Raw genomic sequence first — 19562 nt, 5'->3', positions numbered from 1 at the left:
ACTGTATGGTGTGGATGAAGCATCACGCAAAATGTGAATGTTGTTAGTTACTGATGAGAGCATATAAATGCATTCAGAATTAGCTTTGATTAATGTATTCTGCCATCAAAAATGTTGAGTATTACAGAGAAAACCTAGACTAAGTTAGTAGCATTCAGCTGGTCATGTGATCTCATTATGACATCCCCCATGAGGCAACCTGTGTCATGTAAAATAAAACAGCTTTTATTTAACTACTAAAATGACTTGATATGCAAGAAGTATATGTCAAAAGTACTATTTCTTTACATATAAAACATTTTAATGAGGGAAACTTTAAGGGTTAAGGGGTGATACAGCATGTGTGAGCAAGAGATGTTTGTATCTAAATATCTAATGATGGAAATCTGTGTGTTTATACAGTGAATGTGAAAGTTTGACGGTATAAATGAAAGTAATTCCAATTAAAACAAACCAATACAATTCTGACACGCACAAACACACATGCACGCTCAAAGTGTCAGTTCATCCTGTCTCATTAAGCACACTAGAGTTCCTCTCGCTCACTCGCAATCTATGTCTGTTTTTTAAATGCTAATGATGGATTAGCCCATGCTCTGGCCTCAGGATTTTGTCTCTTTATTCCCATGTTTGTTTCAGTTCTCTCTCTCAGGTCTTTCTCTTTTCTCTAGTTGTCATGTTACTGTGACCCGAGGACCCTCTCTCTTTATGAGAGCCAATGAAAGGCCTCCAACGATAGAAAAGACTTCAATCCCTCTTTTCTCCATCTTAGTCAACTAAAGGAATTTTTCCATTATTCCCCTCTGAGCTGTGAGAAAATTGTTCTCTCCCATTGGTTAACAGGCCACCTGCTTGCCCAGCGAACCTGCTCGACCTCCGTCGCCATGGCGAGCCAGAGGCAGAGGTGAGCGGATGAGAGGTATGGGAAAAGTTCAGGGAGGAACAGTCGCACTATTGTCCGACAGAGACCTGCTCGAGGTTGACGGAAACTCTGAAAGGTCTGTGTGCGGTCAAGGAAAGGTCAAAACAATGGGTGGGTAGGAAGACACTTGGCATGTCGTCATGGAAATGTCCTCAATTTGCCTGATGCATTCTGACTAAGACAAATTAGTGGCCGACAAAGCGATTTTTGAGATCGCTGATCCGAGAGACTCCATGGAAACAGTAAATAAGAGCAGCCATGCAATGTGGGAAATTAAAATCACTTGTTTGACCCAAAACACATCAGCTTAGAAATATGGGGTACATAATGAGTTTATAGGAATATACCTACTCAAAATAACCCTAAAGCACGGAGAAGCAAAGGAGCCCCGTTCCACCTCTTCCCCTCACTCTCTCTCTTTCTATCTCTACAGAGAGCAGTAGGAAATGGAAATGCACACGTTATGGGTCTGGGTGATTGGATTTGCATGGCATCAAGCCAGCACAAACGCACACACGCAAACACACACACACACACACACACACACACACACACACACACACACTAAGACACAAAGTGTCTGAGAGAGCAGTGGTAACTCAAAGTCAACATGACAGTTTTACTGGGGTGCAGTTGCTCTCAGTGTCTAAAGAAAACAGCCATTTAGCTACTGTTGCACTAAATACAGACTAGCATTTGCCTCAATATCAGAGAGAGAAATTACCAGTTAAAATTCAAGCAGGGAGTGGAAAATTAAAAAACCAACATTTGAATTTCCTCTTAAAAGAATGGTCGTTGATGCACGGGTGAGATTGTCAAAATGAATTTTAGATTCCTCCAAGCATGATTATATACCGCATCTCTCAATTGCAAATAACTGTTTCATCTTTGAAACTCTCATTCTCTCATTTAATGGAAAATGGGACTTGCAGTGTGCTCAATCCTCTTGGCTTTTCTGTCCAAACTCTTGTATTTATTTCTGAATGTAGTGAATTGATCATAATTACGGCTGAAAAGCCATTTTCACTCCCTTGTGTTCAGAAGTGCTCACTTTACGTTTTACCGCAACACTTCAAATTGGCTTTAGACACATTTCAGATTTCTTTTCATTGTGTGTAAAAGCCTCTGGAAACCTGCTCGAGTCTGTCTAGCCCACCTGTGGCAGGATGACAGCGTGTGGCATACTTCTGCTTTATTGCGTTTGATAAGAGGCCTTTGCCAAGTCTTATTAAGATGTTCCAGTTTAAGTAAGTGCAAGATATACTCTATAACCTTAAATGGCTCTTTGTTAAAGCAGAACATTTGAATTAAATGAGATACAACGGTTAATTTAATATTACTGTAATTGACTCCAGTGGTTGGGCATTCCTTGGTAATATCACAAAGGACTGCCTTCTGGTTGAAAATGGGCAATAGAGACGGGAGGAGAGAGTAAGAGTGACAAAGATGGAGAGTGAATGTTAGGAGACCTCGAGGGATGAGGTGACCTACAATTAGTGACAGTAACATGATAACTCAAGGCCAACAGCAGTCCATTAGCATATTTCATAATTGATTACAGAATATCTTCGGAGGACGAATATTTATTCAGACCTAGTTAGGGCCAATTTTAGGGTGAATTAATGAGGAAACGAGGCTTAAAACGAGACATGTGCCTTCTTTTTTATTCCCTTTTCTGTTAGATGATGAATTATGCAATTATGTAAAATCAAGGTTGATGACTGCAGAGGAAAACAAGTTCCATAACAAATATTCATCCCATGTGACCATGATGGAGATCTGTTTAGTCCAGTTAATGTTCTTATTCTTAACTGTTACGATAAAAAAAAAAAACTTGTCATATGTCTTGTACTGTATGTCCATATACATCTCTCTTTTTGTTACCCTATGATTCTGACATTTCAGATAGATTAGAGTAAATTCTGTTTTTCTTACAATAGATAAAAGTAATTGTTAATATAGTTCCTAACCGTTTTTTTTTTTTTTTTTTTTTTTGTGGGAAACAAAGAAATCCTCCAAAATGTCCAATGTGCTCTTGCAGACAGTTACCAGGGGCAAGAAACTGTTTTAAGAATAACAAATATTTTTTGTATTTTCCTCACACACTGAAATTTATTAACATAAAGTTCTTCATGTGGTAAAATCAGATTTTTTTTATAATCACAGTAAAAATATAATTAAGTAATAGAATTATCTAACATCACTTAATTAACCTAAATATTATGTTACACCAACAGAACTAAATTTAATAGTTAGATCAGGTAGAAATAGCTCCTTAAGGTGACAATTACAGGTCACTATTTTTTTACAGTTCATAGAGCTATTGCATTTATTTCAGAAGACCTGAAATATAGCTTTATAGTGCTTTTTTTGCCTTATTTTTAATATTTCTGGAGCTCATCAGTCATGATTTACTGTAATTGTATGGGGGAAAATAAGGCATGAATATTACTCTAAACATTTCTTGTGCTGTTGCCGTGAAAAAACAAAACAATCAATCATGTTTGTAACAACATGATGGTGTATAAATGATGACAGAATTATTCTTTTTGCATGAAAATAACCATTTTAGAATACATTTTGTTGTATTCTTTTTTTCCTACATGTAGCCATTTTATTCTAGGGCGAAACACCAATCTGATGTGCTAATCATGACCCCACTTCTTGAAAATGCGTTTGTAGTTATGGAAACTCTAGTGAAGCATTTTAACAAGGTTCTTATCTAAGCAACAGAAACCAACTTAAACTAATTCTCCACCTCCATCCACCTAAACACACACACACGCACACACACACACACACACACACACACACAGAGTTCCATTGAAGATGAGTGATTCCCTCAAACTATAAGAAACAAGTACACAGAGAGAAGATTGCATGATTATCAAGTAAGATTATCTCTCTTTTTTCTACACGTTTATTTTTTCATGCATTTAATTCACTTGCTCACCTTGATTTTTCCATCCATGTTGTGAGCATTTGCCAGAGCATCGCTATTGCTAAGGTGTTTTAAGTGTTCTTTTGCCTATTGCGATGCAGTTGCTAGGGGGTTCCTAGTGGTTACTATGGTGTTTTTAGGGGGTTCTGTGTAAGTCAAAAAAGTCTCTATAATATTCTGGTCTCTATATATGACTCAGCACCCTCCTTCATTGTAATTCTGTAATTCTGAGGTTTTTCCCCTCATTTATTTGTAATCATAAAATGTCTAGTCGCTTTGCAAATATATTACATACGTAATAACACACCTCTACTCAATAATCTGCACAATTTATGTCCACAGCACAAATGGTGCAGGATGAGTTACGTGCCAAAGTTCAATACTTTGTTTAGTAGTAACAAAGTTTAATCATTTAGAACAGAGCCCTAATATTAATAGTAATCCAAGCTTTAGCTGTTGAAAACTAGTCAGCATTATTAGTAATGGCAACATCAACATGTTTTTTTTTCTTCACATTCACATTTGTTGTCCTCTTCTCCCTTTAATCTTTCCTCAAAGGTAAATGCAGTCATGTATTGTTGTGACTAGGGAATACCACTGTCATTTGGTTCTATATGTGCTTTCATTTGTGTGTGTGCGCATTTTATTTCCCATGAGCACTGTAGAGGGGAGAGAAGGAGAAGGAGTTGTTTGATCTTTAACAGGATTATTCATCCTCTTTCCCTTTTATTTATTTAATATCCTTCCTTTATGCGCAGAGCATCTGGGCAGCATTTAAAACATTAAACCACACACATCTCACTAGAGGCCCGTGCTTTGTTTGTGTGTTGTCCATTTGGGGGGTGTGTGGAGGCGGAATTCCTTGACCTGACAGTCCTGTAGCATGATCGATACTGCGCTGAATTACACACGAGTCTGCAAGCCACACATTTTCAAATCCTCCTCTTCCTTTAAAATATCTTGCTTGCCTTTGGACACACACACACACACACACACACATACATGCACAGGTCAGCCCTATAACTGCAGTTTAAAATGACATTGGTACAAGATGTTTGCACTGTACATACTGAATCCATGATGCAAATCTCCCGTTCCACCACATCCCAAAGCTGCTCTATTGGATTGAGATCTGGTGACTGTGGAGGCCATTTGAGTAAAGTGAAATCATTGTCATGTTCAAGAAACCAGTCTGCTGATTTGAGCTTTGTGAAATGGTGCATTATCCTGCTGGAAGTAGCCATCAGAAGATGGGTACACTGTAGTCATAAAGGGATGGACATGGTCAGCAACAATACTCAGGTAGGCTGTGGTGTTTAAAAGATGCTCAGTTGGTACTAAGGGGCCCAAAGTGTGCCAAGAAAATATCCCCCACACCATTACACTACCGCCAGCAGCCTGAACCGTTGAGACAAGGCAGGATGGATCCATGCTTTCATGTTCTTTACACCAAATTCTGACCCCACCATCTGAATGTCGCAGCAGAAATCGAGACTCATCAGACCAGGCAACGTTTTTCCAATCTTCTATTGTCCAATTTTGGTGAGCATGTGTGAATTGTAGCCTCCGTTTCCTGTTCTTAGCTGACAGGAGCAGCACCAGGTGTGGTCTTCTGCTGCTGTAGCCCGTCTGCTTCAGGATTCGACGTGTTGTGCGTTCAGAGATGGTATTCTGCATACCTTGGTTGTAACGAGTGGTTATTTGAGTTACTGTTGCCTTTCGATCATCTCTAACCAGTCTGCCCATTCTCCTCTCCTCTGATGTCTGAAATCAAGACATTTTCGTCCACACAACTGCCGCTCACTGGATATTTTTTTGGACCATTCTCTGTAAACCCTAGAGATGGTTGTGTGTGAAAATTCCAGTAGATCAGCAGTTTTTGAAATACTCAGACCAGCCCGTCTGGCACCAACAACCATTCCACGTTCAAAGTCACTTAAATCCCTTTTCTTCCCCATTCTGATGCTCGGTTTGAACTTCAGCTTCATGCCTAAATGCATTGAGTTGCTGCCATGTGATTGGCTGATTAGCAATTTGTGTTACCAAGCAATTGAACAGGTGTACCTAATAAAGTGGCCGGTGACTGTATATATGTGTTTATAATTATTAGTGTGTGCCTATAATTAAAAAGATATTTTAAAATATTTGCGTATATTTTAATATATCTTTGTATATATGTACTGTATGTAAATCTAAGTAAATGCTGATTGATTCATGAAAGACTCAGATCAGAATGAAAAATGTTAATTTCTTTTTTTTCTGAGCCATAATTTTTGTTATTTTTGCTTTAAAATAGTTTAAGTCAGTCTTTTCACCCTGTTTTAGAGGATGAATTTCTGGTTAAGTGCTGCTAATGTAAGACCTTTGGATGGATTTTTCTATATATATGCAAACAGTCTCTTTCTTGTATTTTTGGATGTATGCTAACATGTTTAGTGTTTAATTATTTTGCTGTTCTTTAATGATTTTAGCGTTTTTTTCTGGTGAAATGCCTTGAATCGTAGACTTCCATTGTTAGCTCGTTGTTTGTTTGCAAATGTCGTAATGCCCTGTGTGTGAAAACCTCCATACTTGCCAATGTGTACGCATTCAACTGTCTTCTGCAGAGCAAGGTGATTGTTGTTGATGTGCATGCATTGAGAGGTTATGCATAGAGAGGTTATTGTTGGTGTGTGTGTCGAGGCGTTGGATCATGGTGGATTAGCAGTAATCTTGGCCAGTGACACTCCCCAGTGGTCGGATCACTAAACACGGAGCCTCTCAGTCTTTCTGCTGAACATATCTCACACAGAAAGAAGCCAACAACCTTTTTGCAGCAGCTACAAGCTTAAACTCATTGAGGTTTGGGTGATTGACTCACATTTGCGTTCACACAGACATGGATTGCTCAAGACAGTTGGCGTCTTAAACAGTCAAGTGATCATTAGTATCTTACTTAGGGGACACACACAAACAAATAAAAACCACTTGCAGTGAGAGAACACTAATCTCTTTGTATTCAGTTTCATTTTAATAAACCATGCATTTTAATGTGAAAATTCCTCATCACAAATGGCTAATTTTTACTAATGACCCTTCAGAGGAACAAAATCTCAACTGGACTAAAATCTAATATCTGTCTCAAGGCCAGAGCTGTTATTCAACCTCCCTAAAATGTTTTCACGGTTTCAAAGCAGCGCTTTACTTTTACTGCCATTAAAGACTGCATGAAATGGTTTAAGAAACACAATTTTCTTTCTTGTTTTGACATATTTCCTATTGAAATGGGTAGCTGGGGCAGAACAAATCGAAAGGCTTATGCTTTTTCAAATAGCCAACTGCTTTCAAGTAGTACATCACAGCCTGGCAAAACCATGATTTACTATTTGTTATAGCTAGTTTGTGACAGGTGGTATTAAAGAGATATCAATCTAGAGAGCATTTTATTATACAAAAAATTTGAAACACCCCTGCAAACAATTTCCTTTGGTTATTAATATTATACTGAATATATATTGTTAATATATCTACTGTATGTACTAGTAGTAGTTGAAGTAGTAGTAGTAGTAGTAGTAGTAATTAAGTCTCTTATGCTCACCAAGGCTGCATTTATTTGATCCAAAATATACAGTAAAAACAGCAAGAAATAAAATGTAATTTATTCCTGTGATGGCAAAGCTGTATTTTCAGCAGTCAGTACTCTAGTCCCACATGATCCATCAGAAATTTGTATCATTTTATATCTAATAAAAGATAATTAAGCCTAGATAATTATATCTAAATGTTATGTGTATGTATTAGGGCTGCACGATAAATCGCATGTGTTTATCATGCGCATCTCGTCAGTAAAGCCGGTTCTGTAATCAGTAGTAAATCTCCAGCATGTGCTTTCAGATGGAGTGGCATTTACTACACAGAGATGTAGTTCACTGACAAGCTACGCAATATTGTGTTCATTATCAGAGATGCATCGCATGCGATAATGAAAGCTGTTTGCATGACTTGTCAGTGAAGCATGTGCTGGAGAATTGCTACTAATCACAGAACCGGCTTTACTTACGAGATGCGAATGATAAACACATGCGATTTATCATGCAGCCTTAGTATGTATGTACAACAAATATACAGCACGTATCCCATGAAAATGTAATTTTCAGGTTTTTGTTTACAATGTCATCAAGAAAAAATAAATAAATATCAAAACTGTGTCAAATATGAAGTGAAAAATCATATTTAAGCCACATTCAGCTGCAATGTGAATGCAGCCCTGTCACACGGAGCTTCAGAGAGATGAAAGTGCACCGCTACAGAGACCTGAGATAGGATTGTGTGCATGTGCATAGAGGGATTCAGATGTAATTTGCATGAAATGCATCCAAAATCTTAATGATTTGCAAGCTGGTTGTTTTATCTTACACAATGGGAAGGAAGGGGAGTGTAGAGAGAGAAAGAGGGGCAGTGTTTAATCAACTTCTTGTTCGTTTTCTCAACCTCCTGTTTTTCTCTGACTATTTTAGTGCAGTAGGTTGTTCAGGATTGAGAACATGTGAATGTTTTATAGGCTTACATAAGGGACCTCACCCCAGAGACAACCGACCTCGTTATCGTTCATTTAGCAGTGAAAAACAAGATAGATAGATGGGGTGGGGGTAGATGAGAGGATGAAAAGAGAATGGGGAATGGGGAAGAGGTAGAGGGGAGAGAAAAGCATGTACATGCAGAGAAATCGAGCATGATGGGATATATTTGTGAAGTGAATGTAGGAGAAAGAGGCATTGGGGGAAAGAAGCAGGATTCAGGTGTGCGAGTGATCCGAGTGTTCCAAGAGAGAAAGGCTGGAAGGGAGAAAGTAATGCTGTTGATTCCAGTTTGATTCCATTTTGTTTCTTTTATCTGTTATCCAGAGTGCCTCAGGGAAGCTTGGCTTGTTAGCATTGCTTGGGCAAATGCTGCATCCCCATTCGCCTACTTATACTACGCCCTAAAAGTATGTAGTCTTTTTGTGAAGAAAATGTACATACTTTTGAGTATGTAGCAGAATAGTAGGCAAGCTTTGGGACATACTACTTCATCATAAATGTGTCTTTAACAGACAGCTCTGTTGCTTAGTTACATACATCCTGGCACCATTTAAACTGCACTGTCAATCATCTTGTCAAAGTTAACATTATCCATATTTTATTTAATTTAATGTTCTACCGTATTGGAGAGAAATGAAGAGGCATGTTGAAATGCTAGTCGCAACTCTATCATGTAAAGAACTCTTCTCATATGTTTGCATGATGCATTTAAAAGTTAATGACCAAACGTATCCACTATGTTTGTAGTTTTTTAACACTTTTCATTCGTGTTTGTAGTTCTAATCCTCGTCTACGGCGCGATGTGTTATGGGCAATATTAGCCATTAGAGTATGCACAGATCTGCACAAATTTCTCCCGGAAGCTGTAAACCATCCGAGGGTTTTTTAATACATCTCAACATACTACGATTTGGGACATACTAATTCTAATTTCAAATACTATTTAGGATGGATAGTATATGAATTGGGATGCAGCAAAAGAAATGTAGGGTTCTTAGCTGGAGATACAGTTGAAACATCTCTCTTTCTCCTTCCTTCTGTTGCTTTTCCCCTTTTGCTTACATAAAAAGGTCAGAGTTTCCTATAGCAGTGGGAAGCCGTTTAAAGCACACCTGACATTAGAGTGGAAGCTTGTCTCTACATACCTCAGCCCTCAAACATCTGGACATCATTGCGTAATGTGCAGCCAAACCAAATCTAATTGTGTGTTTGCATGTGTGCATTTGAAAGCCACAGGCCTATAGTGTATAGGCATGTACCGGTAGTTTATTGGGTCAATGCGTTCAGGTTTAATATGACTATGTAATTGCCTCATCTTTCTTTGACTGTGTTATTAGCGTGATGTGACTCACAGCCCCTTTTAGATTAGACACTCATGTTCTGTTTGGGGTCCCAGAGACCTCAAGGCCATGAAAAATATACTATAATAATATTTTAATAGCTTGAAAAATACACTTTAATTCAACATAAAATGAAGATGGAGTCTGATTACTTTTTGAATGCAAGTTCCTGGTCTTATTGTGAACAATTCGTCAGTGCATGGTATAAAAAATTGCCTTTGCTCTTTGTAATTTTTCCTAATTTGTCTGCTCATTTCACTTATGCTGAATGTTTTATTGAGTATTGTTAACCAATACCCAAATACTTATTTTAGCAATTTTTGGTCTGGTCCCATTCTGGTGTGTAATGCCCACTTTTCATGGCCTGCTAAATAAATAAATTAAATAAAAAAGGCTGAAGCCAGCAGCCATTACTCCAGTCACATGTCCCTTCAGAAATCATTCTAATATGTGGATTTGGTGCTCAAGAAACATTTCTTACTATTATAAATGTTAAAAACGGTTATGTGCTAAATATTTATGTGGAAACATGTTAAAAAAAATTTTTTGCGTTTTTTTGATGAATACAAAGTTCAAAAGAACAGCTTTTATTTGAAATAGAAAAAAAGCTTTTGTAACATTAGAAATGTCATATTTAATCAGTTCAAGCATTCCTACTTTTGTAATGCTTGAATAAGCATGATTAGATGCTGAGACTGATTGGGGTACACGCTGTATACCAATACTAAATATTGTTTAGTGCATAAACAGGGTAAAGGTTTTGTATATAGGAATATATATAATAGGAATAAATTAAGAATTACATATAAAAGGAATGAAAAGATTTTTGCATGATTACATTACAAACTGTACCACCACAATTGCAGTTGTTTCTGCATGGAACATATTGACCATAAACCAAAACAATGTTACTAAAATGGATAGGCACTTTTCTAAAGTGCATGTCTCCATTGTGGCAAAACAGAGAGATAAAGCTTCAGTAATATGTTTCTGTTGGGATTTGATTAAGATCTGATGAACTGATTTAATGAAATTCAAATAAAAATAAGATGTTAATATCAAAATAGCTTTTATTATTTTCAGCGAACATCATTCAAGTCTCTGTGACCACAAACATAATAAAGTAAAGTTGATCTCAATAAGACATGAAAATAAAATGAAACAGCTGGACTGCAGCACCAGGGACAGTGGCAGAACTGGAGAACAGGGACTAATGGAGAGCAGGGTATGATGACACCTGAAGAGGTTAACAGGGTTTAGTAGAGTCATTTCACACAGTACAGTTACAGCATACTGATGCAAGACAGTTGTAAGACAAAACAGAAAGAAAACAGTGAGAGATGGAGAAAGAAGGAGAGTGGAGTGGGAGAGAAGGGTGATGTAATTGTCTTATTAAATGTAATTGATTTGGCAGAATGTGCATGTCATCAAATAATTTTTATTCGATTTCATTTTCATTTAAAAGATTCAGCAAACTGCCATCTATTGCCTAAGCATTTTCACAAGTGACGAGTGTCTGGGTTCAGCATGAAGAAAAACGTCTTGAGTGGTGCATATTGTACATGAGCAGTATGTCACTAAGCTTTTTCTGCACAGTTTAAGTTGTTTATTTTCATACATTTTAGCATCGACAGAAAGCGAAATAATGAGTGGATGTTCTGTCCTCCACATTGGGGAGAAAATGTTCTGTAATGGGTTTCACTTAATTTGAATACAATTCGGAAGTTATTACAGAGACGGATTTAGCCATTTGTGAATTTGGTCAAGGGCAATGCAGTCAACCAGGAACACAGAGAACTGTGCTCAATGACAAGAGCTTTTCTTTTCTGGAATAGAATCATAATTTAGGGGATGTAAGATTGTATAATACACCTTTGTGTTTTTAATGCTCTCACGACAAGTAAAAGGAGTGTTTTGTGAAGAGCCTGTGATATACGATTCTCATGAAAACTGTCAAAAAATATCCTGGTCATTTTTTAACTCAATTTCAAAAGTAAAAAAAAAAAAGGAAACAAACAAAAAACATTATGCATAAAATATGAAGCCTATTTTAAAAGACTATTAAGACTTTTAGCATTGTGAGATTATTTTTATGACTACTAAACACATATACCCTCTCCAACTACCACTTTAATGCTAAATCATTTGAATTATGAAGTATATTTGAACAATTGTATGTATACACATGCTGTTATTCTATAGTACTGAATTTATTTTCCAAGTATACACTTTCTAAGTAAATCCAAATGTATACAATTTTGTAAAATGTAACAAGCATACCTTTGTTAATGTATACCAACATATGAGTTCACTCAACATTCTTTACTTAAAAATATAAGCAAATTAACTGCAACTTGTGTTAATTTAACATTCATTTAGATCATGAACTGTTGAATTAAACTGGTCTGCCTACTGCTCTTGATTACTGCATCCTACTGCATTTCAACAAAATGATTTCAGACCATTATAAAAAAATAAAGCATTTTGTTTTTTGACAGAAACTGCATACTACTCTGAAACAAACAAACAAACAAAAACAACTAAAATTGTTTAAAACCAAACATTATGAATATAGTGCTGCTGAAACAAAAATTAAGCCTAAAAAACCCTGCTTTTTATGCTGGATACACACAAGCTTTTATATCTAAAAAGACTGAGAACAATATGATGTGTCATTAAAGCAGACAGATCACTCTGAATGTAGACTTTTTTGGCAAAGCCAATTTGTCAAAAATAATTAATTGTCAAGTGTGAAATTAACACAAATTGTTACAGCCAATGTTTTTGTTCTAACATGATCTAGATTGTTGCACCATAACTGTTCACACTGGAAAGATGAATTGAGAGAAAAACAACAGTATTAAAAAAGATTAAATAACTGATTAGGCTAGCTTTTTCTATATTTATTGTATATTATTTTGAAGCTAAGTGTAAACCCAATGTACTTAATGCATATGCATTAGTGCAAACTCAATCCCTTTAACCTTATGCAATCTTCATGCATACGTGCAAAGGTGATGCATGGTCGTATAAAAAAAATGAAGCATAAATACTGTGACCACTATACTGTACATATAAACACTCAACCATATGTTCAGTGGGAGTACATTCATTTATAAAATATAATCACGTTCAAACTTGTTTTCTCGATTCATGTGCATAAACTTACAAACTCTATGTATATTTGCAATAAATTCATAAGTAACATGTTTGTACTGTGTATTCTAATACAATTAACATTTCTGATTAAATCTGAGTAGTTTAGTTATAACAATAAAAGTTATTTTTAAGGATCTGGTCTGGTAGAAAGGGCTCTGTAAGGCATGGTAGGTTTCCATTACAGCTGAGTGATTCCCCTGTATGTTTTACTGCTGAATTATGAATTAATCTCAAAATCAATATACTGTTTGAAATATTTAATACTGGTGCACTCAATATATAAAAAGTGTATTGCTTCTAAATTGCTATAGTAATTGTCACAGTTTGGTCTTTTTATTTTTGGCTTTGTACTTAGAAAGAAAATCAGATAGAGGTACAGTACATCAATCATCTCTGTTCAAGGCCACCAGTAACTCAGTATCTCAAATGATGTAATAAACATAAATATAATGCTGATTTTGTTGGGGGCAAAATCACATTATTTAAAATATGGGGCCTATTTAGGTTTTTTTTTTTTTATAAATTGGATATAAAGGCTACAGCAGATTATTTGACTGTCCTATCAGATTTTAAAAGCTCTATATTCTTCATCTCCAGAGTTTCAAAAAGCAATTAACTGCTTTTATTACAAGCTCATGCCATCTCCTGTGTACACACACACATGCGCACAGCGATCCCCCAACACACACACGTACTTGCATATGCAAACATTATAAAACACAGCAGTTAATTACAACAATGAAACAAAATGAGTTAGTGTATAATTAGTTGCACGGGTTAACTTCTCCATAGCAACCAAGCTTTAAAATGAACTCTGACTCATATTGACTTAATATCTCAATAATTATGAGATTTTCTGACAAAAAAAAAAAAATCTGCATTTCAATAGCTCAAAATGTGTCTTTGTGTTTGTATCTGAAGCTTTATCTGCAAAAATTAATGAGTTTTTTTTTCACCTACAGGGTTTGATGTACGTTTATGGATTAAATAATTTGCCTCAATGAAAAATAATGTAACTAAAAGAGATATTGCACCTGAAAAAGTCAATTCTGTCATTATTTGCTTATTTTAAATGTTCAGTGTTTTGCAGTTTGGCAAAATGGTCAATTAATAAAGAAAATTTCAAAAGGTGTGGAGACTAATATCTCTGTCCTCCTGTGTCTCTGCAGTGGACGGCTGCACTGATTGGTCCGTGGACTATCTGAAGTACCAAGTGTTACACGGAGAGCCCGTGAGGATAAAGTGTGCTCTTTTTTATGGTTATATTAGAGCCAACTACACCCAGACACAGAGCATTGGACTAAGTCTGATGTGGTACCGGAGTTCTGGGTTGGGACATGGTGACTTTGAGGAACCCATCTCCTTTGATGGGGTACGCATGAGCAAAGAGGAAGACACCATCTGGTTTCGGCCTGCCGAGCTGCAGGACGCCGGTCTGTACTCCTGCGTTCTGAGGTGAGAGAGAGGGACGCATGCACATGTGTATGTGTGAACACTCATACTCTTAAAAATGCTAATCCACAAAGAGACACACACACACTCTGCCTTTCGGACATTAGCCGGATTGGGGAACATGCTTAACTTCTTCCTTTGATGTTTTTTGATTGTCTTTCAAAGCCTTCAAGAAAAGTGCCCTGCTGAGACAATTAGTGTGTGTGTATTAGTGTCTGCATGTGTTTTGTGTGTGAGAGAGTTGTGTGTCTGTATCCAAAGCTTCTCAGGGACAGTAAAACTGGAAGTGAAATAAGTGAGCGATGGCAGAGGACAGTGAGATGTTCTGTCATCCATCAATCAAACACTGACACTCCGGCACTCTCCCATAATGCCGCAGGCCACTGTTACACATATTAAACAGTCAGGCAACTCTCCAGGGTCCTCATTTGCTCAGGTTCAGACTGACTTAAGGTCAAAGCACATAATCTTCTCATCATATTCACTTTTGCATCACAGAATGTCACACTTATTGTGTGTGTGTGTGTGTGTGTGTGTGTGTGTGTGTGTGTGTGTGTGTGTGTGTGTGTGTGTGTGTGTGTGTGTGTGTGTGTGTGTGTGTGTGTGTGTACTAAAAACAGACAGACAGAAACAGCAAAAGAGTGAATTTTAAATACTGTGCTGCCTTAGTTTCTAGCATTTGTGAAGGAAAAATAAAATATTTCAGAGTACAGTAATTATTTTTTCATGTGCTGTACACAAAAACACAGAGACCATTTAGAAAATATTTTAAGGAATTAAACACATGCCTCCAATGTGAACGTGGTTTTAAAAGGCACCTTATTTCTAAGGCATAATAAATGAAAAGAAAACAGATAGAATACAAAAAGAATAGATAGCTAGTTCTCATCTGAAAGCTAGTTTTTTTTTTAAGAAAACAAGCAGCAAATGAATAGACTGCAAGTCTAAATGGGACAAGTTTTTTTTTTTTTTAAGAATAGAATTAGAATAGAGAGTGGTAGAGTTAGAGGGTCAAATAAAGATGGAAGAGATGTGTTTTAAGCCAATTCTTGAAGATGGCTAAGGACTCAGCTGCTCGGATTGAGTTGGGCAGGTCATTCCACCAGGAGGGAACATTTAATTAAAGAGTCAGTAAAAGTGACTTTGTGCTTCTTGGGATGGCACAATCAAGCGACGTTTACTTGCAGAAAGCAAGCTTTTAGAGGGCATATAAATCTGAACTAATGAATTTAGGTAAAAGGGTGCAGAGCCAGTGGTGGTTTTATAGGCAAACATCAATGCCTTTAATTTTATACATTTCATTTAATAAATAAAAGTTGTTGTTTTACATTTAATACTTAAGAACATTAAAATATTAGTACTTTCTTGTACTCAAGTAAATCTTTGAATTACTTTTACTTGAGTAAAAGTAAGAAAGTAATAGATTTCTAATGTAATTTAGTATTAAATTATATTTAATATGAAACGTAGTGCAGTAAAAAGTACAATATTGTGCTTTGGAATGTTGTGTAGTAATTTTTTCTAAAGAAATACATTCTGATAAAGTGCAGACACTTGAAAAGTACTTTTACAGCAGAGTAAAAATACTTCACTATTGTCAGCCTCAGTAAAAAAAGAAAAATGTCATTAGTATTTTTATGCTCTTTATAAAGGCCTGTTCACACCAATAAAAAAATCTATATTATTATATACTGTATATTAGTTCCCACACCAACAGACAATCAAGTTCTGTTTAAGCATGCACTGCAGTTACATTGTCTGTCAGTTAAGCTGAATGGATTCTGTTTCCAAATGTTTTAATCATTCATCAAAAAAAAAAAAAAAATCAAACAATTAGAACATCAGAACAATTATTTAAACTTTATAGCCCCTTTCACACAGTTACACCAGTAAACTGCTGTAAAATTACCGGAATGACTTCACCGGTAAGTACAAAAATGCGCTATTGAAAGAGGCAATGCCGTTCCGTCTTTTTATCAGTAAAGCACCATTCACTCAACATGTGATATTATTAACTGGAAAAAAAACTGCTGCGCCTCTTGGTGTTGTGTTTGTAAACATGGAGGGGTATACATGGTGAAACATTCACATTCATGCAGCTACTTTTGGCCCAGAGACATCATATTAGACAACTTTAGACATTTCTTTGACTTCTGTAAACATTGCAGAGTAAAAGCATCATCTGCGTCAGAATGTTATGATTTAGTAAGTATGCTTGACTCGTTTTGAATAGTAGGCAATTGAGTAAACAACCATTTTTGTCAATATATTGTTGAGATTACATTTACCAGCAGTGGATTAAAGCCTAAAATAACTGGCCAAACACAGATCCCCTGGAACAGATTAATGAGCGCTAGTTGTAAAACCAGTCACTTATGAGATTCCAGTTTAGTTAGGGTGCTGCCTAAGAAAGAAGCTGTCTATGTAGGCAGCTCACTAGATTTAAAACAGAGCTAAAGAGCTTTGTTTATTAAGAATCCAGTTAGCAACAGGAAATTGGAGTTGTTGTTGTTCTGTTTCCTCTGAGACTTGCTTTGACCTGATTAAACCATAAACAATAGTTTTCATCAACACCGGCAGAAGAGAGCAGATATTTTAGTTTTCTTTTTAGGTTTATAGGGTGATAAAAAAAAAAGTCTGCGCTAACATATGCAGGTGTCTGAAAACAGTGAGAGTGTAAAAATAGTCTTTGCTATACAGTTAATAGGGCAGAGAGAAAGACAGCGTATAGTTTATTATTTATTTATTATTTTTTATTTATGCATTTTACAAGAGACAAGTGCATTGCAGGTTGCCCCCCCAAGCACTCTGTAACCATGGTAACCCAGTAGGAGGTGTGAGGTCATTACACTGAAAAGGTCAAATTTGAACAAATCTTATCAGCAACTATTAAACTCAAAAGCTTGGACAAAACAAACACTAATGCACTTTAAATGGAGACACACTCATCAATGTAGAGAAGTGTGTGTTGTTGACTTGCAATGCTTCTGAGTTATAGAGTGTGTGTGTGTGTGTAGAACTGTGTGAATATGTGTTTGAGGCTGTGTAATTTTGTTTGATAATAAATAAATATTATTATTAAATAAATGCTCATAATAATATGAAAACATACAGTTTTCAGAACTCAGAACTGCAATAACATTTCATTCCATACTTTCACATCTTTTGTAGTCTTAAAGACACAGCAGAAAAAAAAAAAAAAAAAAAAAAAATTATCCAATTTAATTAAGCGTCACAGAGAGTGTAGGATACTACATTTTTGAGAAACCTTTGAGAAAACATTTTGTTCTATTCGTTTGCTACTCATATTCCATCAGTAAAACACTAATTATTTGTAGCCCTACATGAGAATTGCAGACAAATTCTGTTCCAACATGGTCAGATTACATCTATCATGGTTGAACTACAAATAAAATCATATTTTATTCTGGTATAATTTGTTTAGTGTATAGGCTCTGTGAGATGATAACAAATTCACGATCAGTGATGTCTCTCGTGAGTATTTGTTAATCTGATTACAGATACCACAGTTTATATACTCTGTGTGTGTGTGTGTGTTACAGGAATTCCACGTTTTGTATGAAGGTGTCTATGACTCTGTTGGTTGCTGATAATGATACAGCAGGATGTTATAACTCAAAACTGCGCTACACTGAGAAAGGAGAACTGGGCAAGAGTAAAGACATCTCCTGTCCTGATATCCAGGATTACGTTCAACCTGGAGAAAAACCACAGATAATGTGGTACAAGGTACAGTGGGAGATACTGTGTGGTGAATTCACTAAACAGTTGCACTGTTCAGCACACAAACCAGCATCTTATTCACAAACCACCTGCGATCCAGCATCATGGCACCAGCCCCCTGAGAATTTAAATGAAGTCATTGTCATTTTTTCAGAGCAAACACACATCCTTTTTATGTAAATTAGGGTTATTATACTTTATGCCAGTAAGTCAGTGCTATTTGCCTAGGGCAATTAACATTGTGCTTTTACTGCACATGCAAACCGTAAACAGAAAATTATTTAAAATAGACTGTTTATGTACATTTTCAATTGATCATGGTAGCAGTAATTTATCAAATTATGATTAAAAAGTGTTCTAAAATACAGCTGAGAGCACGTTCTGCATTTTAAAGAGTCCATTCAGGTGTCTAGATCGCAGTGTTGCAGCAGTAACCTCCAGCTGCAAATTATGTTAAGCACTGATTTTTTTGGGCCACATTTGTGCCGTTGCTCGATTTGCATACTGTCACCAAGCGCAATCTATTCTTATTGAATTCCCCTCTGAGTATTATCATGATGGCAGTATATACAGTACAAATGTACTGTATATGGTGCAGTTTCATCTCTTTGTTTCTATATGTGACCCTGGACCACAAAACCAGTCTTAAGTCGCTGGGGTATATTTTAAGCAATAGCCAAAAAACATTATATTGGTCAAAAATATATATATTTTTTTACTTTATGGCAAAAATCATTAAAGATATTAAGTAAAGATCATGTTTCATGAAAATATTTTGTAAATGTCCTACTGTAATATATCATAACTTAATTTTTGATAAATAATATGCATACTGTAGCTAAGAACTTCATTCAACCTTAAAGGTGATTTTCTCAGTATTTAGATTTTTTTGCACCATCAGATTCCAGATTTTCAAATAGTTGTATCTCGGCCAAATACTGTCCTAACATAACAAACCATACATCAATGGAAAGATTATTTATTATGTATAAATCTCAATTTCAAAAAACTAAACTGACCCTTATGACTGGTTTTGTGGTCCAAGGTCACATATAGTTCTTCTCTCTTTCTCTTTGCCTGCGGGTTGTGCAGGAGTGTAATGTGCAGCAGTGGAGGAGCAGTGTGCTGCAGACCGCAGACATGCTCTCCATACAGGAAGTGAGGGAGGATGACATCGGCAACTACACCTGTGAGCTGGTTTTTGGAGGCTTCCTGGTGCGGAGGACGACCTATCTGAGCGTGACAGGTAGTACCATGTGACGTCTCTTCAGTGTGTGTCTGTGTGTGAGAGCACTTGCTCTGATAGTCTCGCTAAGAGGGGTTGGTTGTTTTTTGAAGTGTGTGCGATATTATTCTTTCTGCTTCTTATTTGATTTCAGTTGCATTAACTGTGCCATGCTTTTGTTAACAGTGACTTTCCTGTGTGTGTCATATGTTTTTCAGTG

General features: G+C 36.3%; 1 protein-coding gene across 2 annotated transcripts in view; it reads left to right on the top strand.

Moving 5' to 3' along the window:
• LOC109100661 (interleukin 1 receptor accessory protein-like 1a) overlaps positions 1-19562 on the top strand; it is a 71016-nt gene that overhangs the window by 23700 nt on the left and 27754 nt on the right. For both annotated transcript variants that reach the window (XM_042763814.1, XM_042763815.1), the window contains exons 3-5: positions 14091-14376; positions 17937-18123; positions 19210-19363. In XM_042763814.1, the coding sequence (XP_042619748.1) occupies positions 14091-14376; positions 17937-18123; positions 19210-19363 (627 nt within the window). The remainder of the gene's footprint in view (positions 1-14090; positions 14377-17936; positions 18124-19209; positions 19364-19562) is intronic.

Source organism: Cyprinus carpio, chromosome A9 (genome assembly GCF_018340385.1).
Source record: "Cyprinus carpio isolate SPL01 chromosome A9, ASM1834038v1, whole genome shotgun sequence".
NCBI lineage: Eukaryota > Metazoa > Chordata > Actinopteri > Cypriniformes > Cyprinidae > Cyprinus > Cyprinus carpio.
The sequence above is the reverse complement of the archived record's forward strand: the minus strand, read 5'-3'. Positions and strand labels throughout refer to the sequence as shown.